General features: G+C 39.6%; 1 protein-coding gene across 2 annotated transcripts in view; it reads right to left on the minus strand.

Annotated features, from left to right (window-relative positions):
• Positions 1 to 5,887: 5,887 nt before the first annotated feature.
• The window catches only part of APOOL (apolipoprotein O like), a 217,257-nt gene continuing 207,349 nt past the window's right edge, over positions 5,888 to 15,795 (minus strand). For both annotated transcript variants that reach the window (XM_085607811.1, XM_085607810.1), the window contains exon 9: positions 5,888 to 6,516. In XM_085607811.1, the coding sequence (XP_085463937.1) occupies positions 6,419 to 6,516 (98 nt within the window). In that variant the 3' untranslated portion in view covers positions 5,888 to 6,418. The remainder of the gene's footprint in view (positions 6,517 to 15,795) is intronic.

The raw sequence follows: 15,795 nt of genomic DNA on the forward strand, positions 1-15,795 counted from the left end.
GTGGAGAGTGCCTGGTAGGATATAGGTCAGGGTCATTGTCTGTGGGCAAGTCAGTGTTATAGTCATCCCACTTATCTGTAGGTCCCGACTGATTATCATCATTAGTATCATCCCTGTCCCCATCAGCCTGATCGTCAGGTATATATGTTGGAGTGCTCAGGTGAAGCTGGCACAGACAGAAACTGAGGTAAAGGAGGAAGAGGGGAAGGGTTTGTCCCAACAGTTCTCTACTTTAATGAAATGTGGCATTCCTCTTCAGTAGTAGTCCCTCTTTATAAAGTCACTTTGGTAGTAATGTGGCCAGTTTTTGGATGTATGACCAAAATGTTCTGTTTTGGGTCCGTTTTTTCAAGCGAATCACCAAAACAATGCTTCTTAGGTGACTTTAGTGTATCAGTCTGTTTCGACTCTGAAATTTTTGGTCCAGATGATTTTGGGGCTGTTTTCGGATCCGATATGGTTTTCGGTGCAGAGTGGTGATGATCGGAGCCGGACTTGGTCTTCGATCCCGAAGGCTTTGGCTCGGTGCCCAATTTGGAATAGGGCTTCTCGGAGCCGGAAGATTTTTTGGAAGGCTCCGGTGCCGAGCCAGGAGGCGGGGCGTCAGAAGCGTGGTTTCGGTGCTGACCGGGGCCTGAGGGCATGGGTTGATCCAGAGCCTTCTTTTTTGGTTGAGTTGAGGTGAGGTAGGGCCTGTACTTACACTACGTTGTCCCCGCGGGATGTCTTCATCCTGGTCGGAGCCATCACCTGAGAGGGAGATATGTTCTTGCTCCTCTTCGGCTCTGATAGGGTTGTCGGCCTCTGCCTCCGATTCAGGTCCAAAGTGGTCCGGAATGGTCGACGGTCACGAAGAGTTTTTTGGAGCGGAAAGCTCGGTACGCGTCGCAGTCCTGTTCACTGTGTTCCGGTGACAGACCCAGGTTGCACACCTCGTGTGAATCGGTGCGCGGATATTTCACGTGGCACAGAGGACAGAATTTAAAAGGAGTTCTTTCCATCGACTGCGAGTCGAAATGGGGGCTATGTCCAATGGCCTACCACAAGCTCTCTAAATCAAAAAGAGTTTATTGTAAGAACACGATTCGCAAAGAATGGCTAACGCGATCGAAAACAATACCGTTGAGGTTGAGTGTTGTACGCACTGAGGGAAACCGAAGGATCGGCATCGAACCGGAGCGCATCGGGTCACATCCGAACCCAATGGCGGGAAAAAACAATCTGAAGATGGAGCCGATGACCATGCGCACCATCACCGAAAGGAAGAGTCACTACCTCGTGACTAGGAGGACTTCTTTCAAGAAAAACAAAGTGCAAACATCTGGACCCAATACTAGATGGCGATCTATGCATAAGCATGAGATCTACAGCTCACATGCCTCGAACACAGTGTTTAGGAACTGTTCTTGATTATGCTGTCGAACTGTATTTCATACAAGCCATCCTTTTTTGGTGATTAGGCATGTCAATGATCTGCAGTGATTTGTTGAGTTCCACTTTTAAGGTTAAGGCAGCTATCTGTAGACAGCTGTCCGTTATCTTATGCGCTTACAATATGGTCAGTAATGCCATATAAATTGGCATTAGTAGAAAGACTGTATTTGGGAATTAAACTTGGCAGTGATATACGTGATGAGCTGAGAAGTGTATGTTAATGGGATTAAGTGAAGAAAGAGAACCTCTTATCTGACCTATCTTATTTGTACAGTATTAATCACTGAAAAACAAAAACCCCAGAATGCAAAATTACTTCAAAAACATTTTCATTTTTTTTATTATTTTCTTTTTTTACAGATATAAATAGCAGAACATTCATATATGTTCTATTAGCATATAATTTGTATATAGATCATACATTTCTACACACGTTTCCACATTAGTTGAATTTCATAAATGCTTGTGGATTTAGAAGGCAAAACAGTTTAAAAAAACCTGTGGAAAAGAGATCCCGAAGGAAAATAAGAAAAAACCGTCACATCAACATTCTCACCTATCAATCACTCTTACATACAATCAGACATTCTACATAGGGTAAAGAAAAAATTGATTTCTTATTAAAACCACAAACCCACTCTGGCATGAGATCCTACTCAAGTTCTGATTATATATAAATTTTGAATAGTTCTTGCTAAGTCCTGAGATACTAGGATCAGGACGTTGAGATTGAATTCTTCTGTGGATCTCCCAGATGTATGGTTGGTACTCCCGGTCTACGTACGTTTCGGAGACTGTATACAAATTTCACGTCTCCTTCTTCAGGACCAGTGTATTTTTAAAGGTATCTTTATCGTCTGAACGGCGAAAGAATAATGTTTGTATCAATTCCATCCAAATTATTTAAGTGCATGAGTCCTCAAAGGGGTACGCTGCGTGTCTTGGAAAAAATAGAACGTAGGAATGACTAATGGCCTAATATATCAGGATATACAACTCTTGACGCCTACTTATTCTTTAGAGGAGTCAAATCTCTAGAATATTTTCGTGTTTACTGCACCAGTTGGAATACGGATCAGGTGTTTGGAAATCAGAGGCTACGCCAAAAAATACAGAGAACCCCTATTCTTTCGCCGTTCAGACGATAAAGATCCTAGTATCTCAGGACTTAGCAAGAACTATTCAAAATTTATATATAAAAAATTTTTTGAATCAGAACTTGAGTAGGATCTCATGCCAGAGTTGGTTTGTGGTTTTAATAAGAAATCAATTTTTTCTTTACCCTATGTAGAATGTCTGATGGTATGTAAGAGTGACTGATAGGTGAGAATGTTGATGTGACGGTTTTTTCTTATTTTCCTTCGGGGTCTCTTTTCCACAGGTTTGTTTAAACTGTTTTGCCTTCTAAATCCACAAGCATTTATGAAATTCAACTAATGTGGAAACATTGTGTGTAGAAATGTATGATCTATATACAAATTATATGCTAATAGAACATATATGAATGTTCTGCTATTTATATCTTCAAAAACATTTTCATTTTTTTTATTATTTTCTTTTTTTAAAGTAATTTTGCATTCTGGGGTTTTTGTTACACATAAGTGATTAATACTGTACAAATAAGATAGGTCAGATAAGAGGTTCTCTTTCTTCACTTGTTTCTTTCCCCTCCTCTTGGACCTAAAAGTACTTAGAGGAAACCTTTCGCACACATATGTTAAGGGATTATACAGGTGCTTACCGCATTTATGTAGAAATAAACCGCTCTCCTCGGATCTCTGATATCAGAGAGATGGTCGAGGTCCTTCAGGAATAAGCTATGTTGCCTGTTCGTGGAGCAGTATCAGCACGGGTGCAACCGATTTTCTAGTGGCATCAATCAGTCACAGCATCAGGCAGGAGCCATCTTATTTGAACTGATCTACAAGGCGGTGCTGCTGGTCACACGCAGCCAAGAAAGAGACACCAAACACTGTCAGGCATCTGGTTCCAGCAAGACATTCGGAGTCCTTCAGGCTGTGGGGTAAGTCATGGTATCCGTTACTGGCGCAGGAGTAGCTGAGGCTGTGATCAATTTTCCGGAGGCGACGGTCAGTCGCGGTGTCAGGTGGGCGCCATCTTGTTTTCAGTTTGATACCAAGGCTGTGCGACTGGTCTCCTGCTGTGTGGGAAAAGCACCACAGTAGGCAATCTCTGACAACGTTTGTTCCTACAATGTGTCAGCCAGCATGACCGCTTCCCATTGGCGAGAGAAAGGCAGATTAGAACATTATTATTTACTCCATCTCTGGCAGCAGAGCAACAAGACTAGGCAGCCATCTTGTTTGGGTTCAAGCCACGTCGTTTCAGGTGCGTGCTAATACTCCCTTTGTGAAGTTTGTTCTTGTAGAAAACGCATGGCTGGTGACAAGTTTTATAAGCAAATGTTCCAAAAACTCGAAGTGAAGCCCAGTGAATTGTTGCATTTGATATGGGACTCGTAAAGACCAATGCAATCATCAGACATGCAACAGCATGCCTGCAACAAAATGTCTTTAGTTGTGAGAGTGTGGTGCTAGATAGACCTGTAAAAAAGTCAGTCTCATCACATACATGTGCAAGAATTAGGGATCTTACTGTTGCTTGAAAGGTGGGAGTTAGGTAAGTATTGTACTTTTAGTGTTGTGTGTCTTCTCTGGAGAGAGGTGTCAACATAGGGCTGCCTGAGTTCTCTGTGCACAATGACAGTTGGGGGGGGGTGGAGGGGGGGCAGCCTTCCAGAGACATTCTTTGCTACATAACATGACAAATTCCTAAATAGTAGGCTTCAAAACTGGAGGAAATCCATTGCTATTGTGCTGAGACATGATCTTAGATGTTATATGCTGCTGACACTTCCAGATATACTTGAGTATTGGCAGCATATTGGTGGATGAAAGATTATGGGGAAGGCTGCAACGGAATATCGGGTAACAATTTGCAAGGCTCCATGTGGACGCACCGCTGTCTACATGAGATTCACATTGTGTTACCATTCAAGCATGTGAACACAATAGCCACACCTTGAATGTGAGAGGAGACGAACCAATCACCTTTAGGGTATTATCAACAACTTGGATGGTTGTGGCTTTTGTGCTGCATCTGGGATTCAAACTATACAAGTATGATTGCAGAAGGAAATACAAATTGGTATATATGGTGTATACTAGTGACTGCTGTGCTAGTGGCATCTCATCAGCAGATCTGCAGTGCTACTGGTGTCTCATCAGCAGATCTTCAGGACTAAGCTGAGATTCTTTTCAAGAGGAGAAACAATACAGCTTTTATTTTATTTTTTACGATGGAGGTTATAAAGTGCTTTCTACTTGAGAAGTTATAACAGTCTCTAATTGGAGGATGCTTTGCGGAGGGATTTTATATTATCAGATGGAAAGGTATCATCTTCAGCATAGTTATCCTTATAGAATTTGACACTGTTCAGGCTGACAATATTCAGAGGCTTAAGTACAAACCATTGAGGTTTAGCTCAGGGAAGGAATGTCAAGTTGAAGTTTATGCTGTCTCCGATGTCGCCAATATTCAGGATGGTATTCTGGCTGTTCATGGCTGTAGATGTTTAAACTCTACATGACTGTGGGTGGCAGAGTCGGGTTGTTGAAGTGGCAAATAATGTCTAGATAATAGGTTGATCTTATGTAGAGTATTTAAGACTATGAGGTCTTATTCAGCTTTTATTGATATTTATCAGGTCCATTCTTTTTCAAATACTTTAAAATATATACTGCCTGAGAGATCCACGCATAAATTTGAAACTCCAACATAGTTGATTTAACCATATTGACTGCAGGCTGTAATATTTTATGTACCAGATTTGGAATGATACAGAACTGTATTCTTTTCCTATTCTTGATTGGATCAATTATTCACCATAAATCTGTTGTAAAATGGGACAGCAAATGCTCATAATGAATGTCAGTATTTAGAAGCGTATAACTTATTTGTACACCCATGGTGCACTAACACACTATATAGTTCCAAAGTTCCATACTTTCATAGTTGGAACCTATAGCACTTAATCCCCAAAAATAAACTAACGTAGAGGACATAACAAGTACTTTTTTGAATCCATAAATTACAACAAGGTTTGCATAAAAATCAGAGAAAAGAAAAATCAGTCAAATTAACAAAGACTGAAATACCACTGGCATGGAAAATATAGACTAGCAGTATATGGCATGCTCAACTGTTCTAAGTTAGCAACAGCATGTTACGCTGTCCAAAGGCTGGTGACATCACTGAATCTTGCAATTAGAATTTCCTAACTATATAATGGGTTAATTAAATTTGAAATCTAGCATCTAGCCATCTTAATAGACTAAATCAAGGGCAATATTAAATAAGCATTTCAGAGAAAGTCGTTCATCATAGTTAAAATTATTAACGAGTCAGTCATTAAAAGATACCATAGCACAAGTTGTAGTTTTTAAAACCATTGTATTACTTTGGCAATAGGGTATTCAAAATATAGCATTTGTATACAAAGAGAGGCACCTATTTAAGTGATAAACATAAGGCTAAAAGCAAAGAATGCATATGTGTGCACCGTATTTGTAACACAGAATACAAAGACCTTCTACTTATCCTGATATTCTCAAATACTACCAAACAGAAAACATAAGAGGAATAAAAGCATCCTTAAGAAAAACCTCATGCTGACTACTTTAAATATGTTCAACAACCAAATATTGTACCAACACCATATATTAAATACTATCATATGCTACAAAGATAAATCAAAATTGCTTGTGTTAAATTAGATCTTATTAGAACACATTTTCAGCAGACAGAAAAAGAATGAGCGATCATGTAGACATTTTGCAACAGGTCTCAATGATTTTTTAATATACATATTCAGTATACACACTGCATAATTCCATCCACTCCATCTTTAACACTTCATTAATTATGTTTTTCCATTCATTCGGTTAGGATCCAGCACAATGGCTCAGCTTCTAGTGCTGTACATATCACTATCCTCAGGGTTTGACTGTCCATGGTCCAATAGCTTGGGATCTGGCTTAAACGTTTCGTTCTTTAAGTCATCTGGAGACACAAAAGAAAAGTGAATATTTAGATGAGGAATGGACACAAATAATCATTGTGCAATGATCATATCTTCGTTTTGTTCATAGAATAATTCGGCTTTTTAATAAAAAAAATGTACATCATGGGGAGAAACTAATAACTGTGGGTTGAAAAATAGCTAAGGTTAATGTTTCTCCAATTTTCATTTTAGATTCCTTTTTTTTTTTTTACTAAATAGCCATATTTAGATTTCCATCAATCTAACGGTGTTCTTTTCAAATTACTCTTATTTGCGCATAAGTAACACCAAAACAAACTTAGCACTATCAAAGTTTTATTTTATTTGAAATGTTTTTGGAAAGTCAGCTATGGGTACATGCAGAACCCAAAGGATCTACTGCCTCTTAAGTGAGAAGCAAAAATAGTTAAGTTTTATTGCCCTCAGCCATTTTCTAAACTTGACCTTGCTGATGTTTCCATTTTTCAGGACAGACCTGTTGCACTAGGACTGGGGTAAAAGTATTCAACTGACACAGTGGAATAAATAAGCATCAGGACTAGCAATGTGAAATGCCTTTCTGAGGGAAAGTAGTATAGAGCCAGCCAGCCATCAAAAATAAATGATCAACTGCCTGATAATTCAATATTAATGTTGGTATGGAACTGCTAGTACACAGAGTGAAAATCATCAACACTGTAATAAAATCTAGATAGATAATTTTATGTTAGGATGGATGAGAGATTTCCAGAAGAAGTAGTGGACTGGAGGGGATTTGTGATGGCACTTCATTTCTGCAGGATACCATAACCCCCTTCAAGCAATCTACTGTGCCCCGTCTGGAATTGTAATCTCAACCAGAAAGCAACATTTGAGACATATCTGCAATCATTTAATTTATTCTGTAACCTAATAACTGAATCTCAGCATTTTAGGGAATTTATATGGTGAAAGCCTTGTAGCCTAAATCATGAGATTCTTCAATATGTTGCATGTTAAATGCCATTATTCTATACTGCAGTGTTTACAATTACTTAATCAAAAATAAAATACATGAAAATGCTTAAATAAAAATGTAAATACAATTTAGGAAAATGAAAGCCTAGTATAGATGTAATCTATTTTTTACTGTACTTGGCAAGCAAAATCATACTTTCTACTCTTTTTTGCACATATTAATCAGGCTTTAATAAACTGTCTGCTCTCTGTGATTCTGTAGTAAAGTCAATATCGCAGCCACTGAACTGATAGGTATTTCAGATCATGCTCCAATTTACATTTCCTATCAGCTGTATGTAGCTTCTAATCTGTCCTGACAATGTCTGCAATACATCACTCTTACTGAGTGACAAATGTGTAGAATGGATTAATGCACAAATCACCAAAACATAATGTAGCTCAGAGTCTACAACTTTGGATCCGCTAAAGCCTTCTATCTGTGGTGATATTTTAAGACTCTAATCAGCACAGAAGGCGGCTTCTTTATACTAGGTAAATTAAAAAATATAGGAATATAAGAAGATCCAGAAGATATACATCTCTCTCTCATCACTATCTTCTTGTAAGAGTTCCAATATTTTTGCAGCGAAAAGCCCAGGGCTGTTCTTATACCCCTATGGCAGTCCAAGAAGGTGTAGATATTGCGTGTTTATTGCTTAGGAAAAAAAGGCCAACATCAATGCGTTTTGGCGCTTGCACGCCTTTGTCATTTGACAGATGGAGACCGCTACTTTTGAAGTTTTTCAGCACTTGGCATAGCACAGCACACGAGCACCACCAGCGGTCTCTTAACCCACAAGCAGCACACCATCATTTTTTAAATATATATGTTACAGATGACGAGCTAACGGAACACATAGCTAGGGTGGACGGGATAGTAACATTTGTAGACCGTTACTATTATGAAATAAATGTTATATCTAACATTACATATATCACTATGATTTTTCTAAAATAAGAGTCATTAGCGAGGTAAGGGATTAGCACTTGACATCCTACAAAAGTGAGCTACTTTCCAACCTCCAAACTCACTACTGAAGATACAAATCCAGACGGGGTTTTACCTTTGGCAGGGATTAGTTGGCTCATAATGGTGAACAGGTTAAGCCATTATATGAATTAATTTGTTTAACATTCTATTCAAAGAATTGAATGAAGCACACACAGCTATTCTGCGTGGACTGCAAGCAAACGTCCCAGAAACTTAATATTTATAGATAGAGGGCAACAAAAACAAAACCTATCAATTAGGGTTGTTTCTAGTAATTCAGGTTACACATTTGAATGATAGACAACTCCCATAGCATACAGATCATATCTTTATTCCTCTGTTGAGGAACTAATTACCTCTACTGAGAACATTTTAATTGCCGTACAGACTGCTGTACTGTAGGAATGTCCTCTAGAACAGAGGAAACAAATCATTATAGTTTCTCCCATACCTACAGCAAAAGCAGCGACTAACTTTAGTTTTCATAATGCATTTGCTCTACACCCGATTTGGGTGCAATGGATTTCTTCTTTAAATGCTTCTGGTGCAAAATTGTAATACTACTTCACCCAAAATAATTTTTGCAATATGCACAAAATATTCCACAAACTCAGAATGTTTTGCCCATAAATGAGAATAACAGAACGTTCTACACAGCCTGTGGATGACACTAAACAGAAGTACTCCACAGCTTGTGCTGCAGTGCAGGGAATTTTTCACAAACGTGACTTCAAGGCACTAGGCATATTCTCAAATGTTGGGTGATCCCACTGCACAGATAGCAGAAATAAATGCCCTGTTACTTGCTCTTCAAAAGGCAGATCTGTCCGTTCCTACACTAACTGTGCCAGATTCAGCGTTCTGTGTGCAAGGCTGTAGTGCAGATTTATAACACTGAACCTTGTAATGACTCAAAGGGGAAATCAACATGGAAAAGTAGCTGTTCTACTGGACAAGCTTCTTTGGGCCATGTGCAGCATACAATGGTCCATAAAAGTGAAGGAATCCAAGTTAAAGAGAACTGGGCAGCAAATGTATCTAAGAAGAGATCAGTATAAATCTTCAAGATAGCTGCTGAAATTCGATCTCAAACTAAGATGGATGCAGATATTTTAGCAGCAATACAAGGGAAACTGAAAGGAGAAAAGCCTCCCAAAGGTTTTCCCTACAAGTATTCTTAGACCCTCACTGAAGATAATGTTCCTATGTTTTTCATACCAGGGGTCAGAAATGGTCACATTCCTACGAGACGAACCAGGTAAGCTCTAATTAGAGCAGCTCATGAGGCAATAACTTCGGTTCATGCTGGCATCAGTGCTACCATGGGAAAGTTACAACATCAATACTGGTGGCCGTATTTACCAATGTATGCTGAAAACATATGTGGAGCAATGCAGTGCCTGTCAACAAATATAATAGTTGTAAGGCCAGCACATAACTTCCACACCCCGACTATATCCATTAAACCCTTTGGATTAATTTTTCTCAACCATATCGGGAAACTCCCGAGTGTTAATCAATATAACTATATATAGGTTGCGGTCAATTCATTAGATACATTCCTTTGGGTTTGGACACAAAAAACTCCCAAGTTTGAGTGATCATAAAAGACTTGCAGTGCCTGGTAGCATTAGGAGCAGTTCATAACTTTAATTCAGGCAATGGTCCTGCATTCTGCGGTTAGGCATTCATTGATGCTATGTCAGCTAACAGTATGTTCAAACAAGCCTTAACTGCTAGGGTATTTGATTCCGATTGACCTGACTACATATCCTTTACAGGGTTCAAAGAGCACTCAATAATTTACATATAGGAGTATTAGGTGATAGGATCCCACAGGAACCACTATTTGGTGCACCAATGTATATGCCGGATCTTGATGTCCCTGGAAATGTGGCAGAGTTGAAAACAACTGATGCAGTGTCCTGAGTCAATCCGTTACAGAATGTTCAAGAAACTAGAACTAAGGTATCCAAAGTGAAGAATTCCGGCTCTGCCACCAACAAAGATTAAAGGCTAGATGTACAAAACACTTTTGAGGTCGCCAACTGGCCGATTCACAGAATCGGGCTGTATGCGACCTAAAAAATGCCTATTTAAATGTACAAACACCAATTCAGTATCTTGTTAACAAATTGCAATCCAGGTTTACGACCACAATACCGATTCGGGATTTGGAATGGGCGTGTTTGGGGCTCACCTTCCAAATCATGAATTGCAGTGGTATGGATTATTGTTTTGCAACCAAAATGTGGTAACAAAACATTCATATTTTACTAACACAGGAGATGGTAACCCGCTAGCAAATGGGTGGGGGTTCCCAAGGGACCTGTTCCTCTATATGAATGTAGGCAGTGTAAAATAAAAATGACACTTAATTTTTTTGTTTAAATGCAACCCGTTTTCCTTTCAGTAAAAAAGGGTTGCATTTAAAGAAAAACAAATGCTTTATTTAAAAGCAATCACATGCATGGTGGTCTCCTGACCTCAGCAGGGCACCATCCCTGTGAAGGCTGGGTTTCCAAATGGGTCACAATTGGTAATCTACCACATTAATATTCCTGAGGTAGGTGAATTGCGACCCACCACGAATTGGTAATTAGCAAAACAACCTATTCGTACATAGGTTGCTTCACAAATTACCACACTGGTCACAAAAATACTGCCAGCAAATTACGACCAGCATTTGGTGACAAGTTTGATGTACATCTGGCCTAAAGTTACTAAAGCTGCTGAAGGGTTGCTCCCCAAAATGGGAGAGCTAGTTCAGGAAAGAAACCCTGCAAGTAAGTCTTCCAAACATTTCACTGACCATCTGTTATAGCTTAGTGTAGATTTCACTTGGACAGTAATCTTGCCACCGCTTCCTGGTGCAAAAAAGAACGTGAAGATATTGATCGATCACATTAAAATGCATTATATGCAGACAATTCTGCTCAGCAGACCCCCATCCACACCAAGGTGCCTCCGGAGTAGATTAACACCTCCTCTCCCTACACTAAGAAGAGTTCAGCCATTTTGGAATCAGCCCCATTCTGGAGATGGATTACACTGCAGTGCCTTCTTCTTTAACCACAAATAAATGAGCCTGAACAGGTGCAGAGTGGTTGCAATACAACTATCCTGGGGGGGTCTAGAAAGCATATTTCCAGGTGTTGTTCTGGATCATTGATCCCAAAACTGTATCAGGTCAACCAATGAGAGATAACAGAGCATTCTCTCCCCAGTTGAGAGACCCTCTCTGATGGGTTATTACGCAGAAAATCCCCCTTCACTGCACCCACTGCCACAGTCAAACCCCATCAAGTTCACAAACCCAAACCGCCTGGTCTGTTGATATATAATGGTCAGCAGTACTGTTGACTAGCAGCATCTGAATGGTACACTCTGGTGCATAAGGAAGAAATGTCTTCATGCAAAGGTGAGCCACCTGTAGCAGTAACAGATGAAATTGATGCATGGATGTAGACAAAAGGCCCAGCGTTGTCATGTCAACCAGATGTTCTCTCCAGTCCATCAAGGAGAGGTTTGTAATCCCGGTAGCCTGCACTTGAAAAGGGTTGTACAGACAATGTACTTCTAGATTGGAGGATTCCATCCACCAGTGCAGGTCTGGGTGACCCTACTTGCATCCTAAGCACCTGCGCCGAGAGGTTCACTTGACAATGTCACTACCATTGCAGGTACCACTGCAGGGCCTTCATCTACCATCTGGACTGTGAAACTAGCACGAGGCTATGAGGTTAAACAAACATAAGGTCTGAGGGACAGGGAGATGCACTCGAGTCAGAAAACTATGAATCATCTCCCAGACATCCATGATCCTCTGAGGAGGAGGAAAAACAATAACACAGATCATTTCAAATGCTGCACCTATGACAGTTAAGTGGAGTCCGGTGAGTCTTTTGGTCATTGAAGGTAAAGTCTAAGTAGTGGAGAAGAGTCATGCTATTCAAGTCTATTCTTGGGATTTATATAGTGCATGGCTACCCAACGGGCCTCCCAGAGCAGGAAGACCACTGCTCTAGGTGTTATACGCCTGCTGAATGGTAGAGTAGATGAGTTTTGAGTTGCTTCCTGAAGCAGACTTCCAAATTCTCAAGCCTAATGTCATCAGGGAGTGTGTTGCAAAGTTTGGAAGCCAGAAATGCAAAGGAATTCCCCCTTCCCCTTGCTTTCTTGACCTTTGGACAAGGAGTAGCTTTTGACCTTCCGAATGCAAGATTTGCTTTGGCACATACAGGGTTACAAGCCGTTGGATGAGCCGGGGGCCTTTGTTGTGTATGGCACTGTACTAAACAGACAGATTCAAATTGTATCCTCTTTTGGATTGGCAGCCAATGAAGTGCTGCCGGAGCGGGAACCACCAATGTTCGTTTAGGAATATTAAGAAGTATACCCGCTGCTGAATTCTGTACTACTTGAAGATGGTTGGTTACATATTTGGGACATCCACAGGGAATTCCCATAATCCAAGCATTAATTTATTAAGCCCTGCACTACCACTCTACATGCAGATGAGGCAAACCATCTTAGTATTTTTCTTAAGGTACGGAGAAGTCCAAAGCAGCAGGCCGCTAACTCTTGACCAGGATTTCCATGGATAGTCTCTCGTCTATCCAAAACCCTAGGCGCTTGACTGCCGGTGCAGGGGTAAGGAGGGGCCCTAAGTTGACTGACCAGGTGAGCTCATTTCACAGGGAGGGCCTGTTTCCTACAATGAGGAACTCAGTTTTCTCTCTGTTCAACAGCTGTCTGACATCCAATTGATGACATGATTAAGGAATGCATTTATTTGGAAGGAGGTATACTTGTGGTCTGCAGACAATGAGATGGCAAGTTGTGTGTCTTCTGCGTAGAGACTAGTGCAAACCCATGGCTCAGTACTATATCTGACAGTGGACGCACCTAGAGGTTAAAAAAAAGTTGGACTCAACGATGATCCCTGGGGCACTCTGCATTTTAAACCATAGGTTGAGAAGCTTGAGGAAGCTTCTTGGACTTGGAAACTTTTCAGGTCCAGAAAGTTAGATAGGCATTTAAGGGCGATACTGCCTATTCTAGCCTGCTTTGATCTTTGGAATAAGACTGGATGTGACAAAGTGTGGAAGGCTGCACTTAGGTTAACGAGGATCATTGCTGCTGAACCGCCCTGATTGAGGAGAACCCTCAGCTCTTCAATTGCAGCTAAGAGGGCAGTCTTGGTACTGCTACCAGGTTTGAACCCTGTTTGTGGAAGGTTCAGGATGTCATGTGTTTCCAGGAAGGTGAAAAGATGTTTGTTGACATGTTTTTACAGGATCTTACTTACCCCGGGGAGGAGTGAGATAGTGATCTATCAATAGTGGGTCAGCTGTGTTTTTTTATAGAAGGGGTTTCACCACTGCAAATGTTCATGTCCGAGGTACCTTTCCACTGTTTAGTGAACGATTAAGGAAGACTGTCAGTTCTTGTAGGATGAAGTTTCCTCCTCCGCTTATGTTGGTGAAAATAGGGTTTAATATAAGGCCTAGAGTGTGAGTGGGGTACTTAACTATTTGAACCCTTTGAATTGCAGCCATGTCGTAAGTGAGGTTTTTTAATGCCATCTGTGCTAACTTTAGCGAAATGTATAACCTGAGAAGTTTCCAAGTCCAAGAAGCTTGAGTCGAGGTATGTTTACTTTAAGACGGTGTGGTCAGTTAACACTGTGTTTTAGTTTAGTATGGATTGCTGTCAGAAATGAAGAAGTTGTCTGGAGAAGAGATTTGGTAATATTTATGATGACTTTGTGTGTGCATGAGTTTGAGTCAAGTGATATTAAGATTGGGAAAGCTGTAATCTAAAGCTTAATATGTTTTTAGTTTGTATTTAAGTTAGTTTGTCTAGTAATGTAGTACATCTTAATATGTTATAGATCTGTGTTACACGAGTGAGTGGATTGATAATTCTCATTACAGCAAATGTAGAGACTAAATCATCTGTGGTGATATATAAATGGGGTTGAGATATATATATATATATATATATATATATATATATATATATATATATATATATATAACATTTTGTCCATATATGTTTATTATTTCAGTCCATTTCGGAAATGAATGGATACGATGCATTTGCCAAGAATGTAATAGGGAATGGTTACCATGACGGCGCAAGAATGAGTATTTTTCCTCGGTAAGCAAGGACTTTTTTAATATGCAATCTCATTTGAATACCACTAAGGAAGGAACTGTGTGATATTTTTCTTGTGGTTTCTTTATTATCTCTATAGATGAATATCCATGACTGTGATTTAATTTTCGACGTAGTGAATGATTTGCACATCTCCACATGTGGTATGATGATTATGGAGTTATTTTGAAAAGAGAATAATTAAAGTTTTACAGTGGGACTATCATCTTTACAGTGTCCTGATTCTGTCTTAAATAATTTCTGTGTACCATTCACCTCTGCACCAATGGTTTGACTATGGTCTTTTGAGTCTCTGGTCATCTTTGTAATGAGGTACACTCACCATTTATATTATTATGGTCATACTCATTTGTATCTAGACCTACGGATTGTATTAATCAGAATCAATGTGTCTCTGTAGCATTTTTATTTAAAATCACTGTCATGGAAATCTGACAGCAGGCTAAATCTCACTTGGATATGTTATATTGTGTACATAAGAACTTTTCGTTTGATGAAGATTAATTTTTTGTATTTTAGGATTGTGTTTTCTGCAGCCCTGAAGAAGCGGAAGAATATCTGTGAAACACGTGTTGGCATTTGCAGGATTGTTCTTGAGATCATTATTTATAACGTTATTTTGCATTATTTGAACATAAACAATGTCAGTTGAACCACTTCTTGGAACTCTGAATATATCAGATGATGTGCATCTACATGTTACAGTGGATGTATGTGCCTAAAAACACGATAATATCAACTGATGTATATTAGCATGTTAAATTTGATGTAGGATACCTAAGAACACTGACCATATCAGTAAATGATTCAGAATGTAATTGATAAGGTTTTTTTTTTTATTGTTGTGATTCTCTTGTAGTTATTTGTACCTCCCCACAACCCAAAAAAGCACGAGAGATAAACTTACTTTTTGTTTAGAGTGTGCAGGGCCTTTTCCCTTGTATTATGTTAAGTAGTTTTATTAGGCACTCGAATAACGGAGGGTGTCTTAGCGCTGACAACATTGTGGCAGAGGACCAGGAAAGGACTGAGGCTCATTATAAAAAGTTGAATAGCCAGGTTTTAAGGGTCTATCTAAAGATAAGAAGATTTGGGGAATTGTTGATATGTTAAGGTAGCTTATTCC

The sequence above is a fragment of the Triturus cristatus genome, chromosome 5_2 (genome assembly GCF_964204655.1).
Source record: "Triturus cristatus chromosome 5_2, aTriCri1.1, whole genome shotgun sequence".
NCBI lineage: Eukaryota > Metazoa > Chordata > Amphibia > Caudata > Salamandridae > Triturus > Triturus cristatus.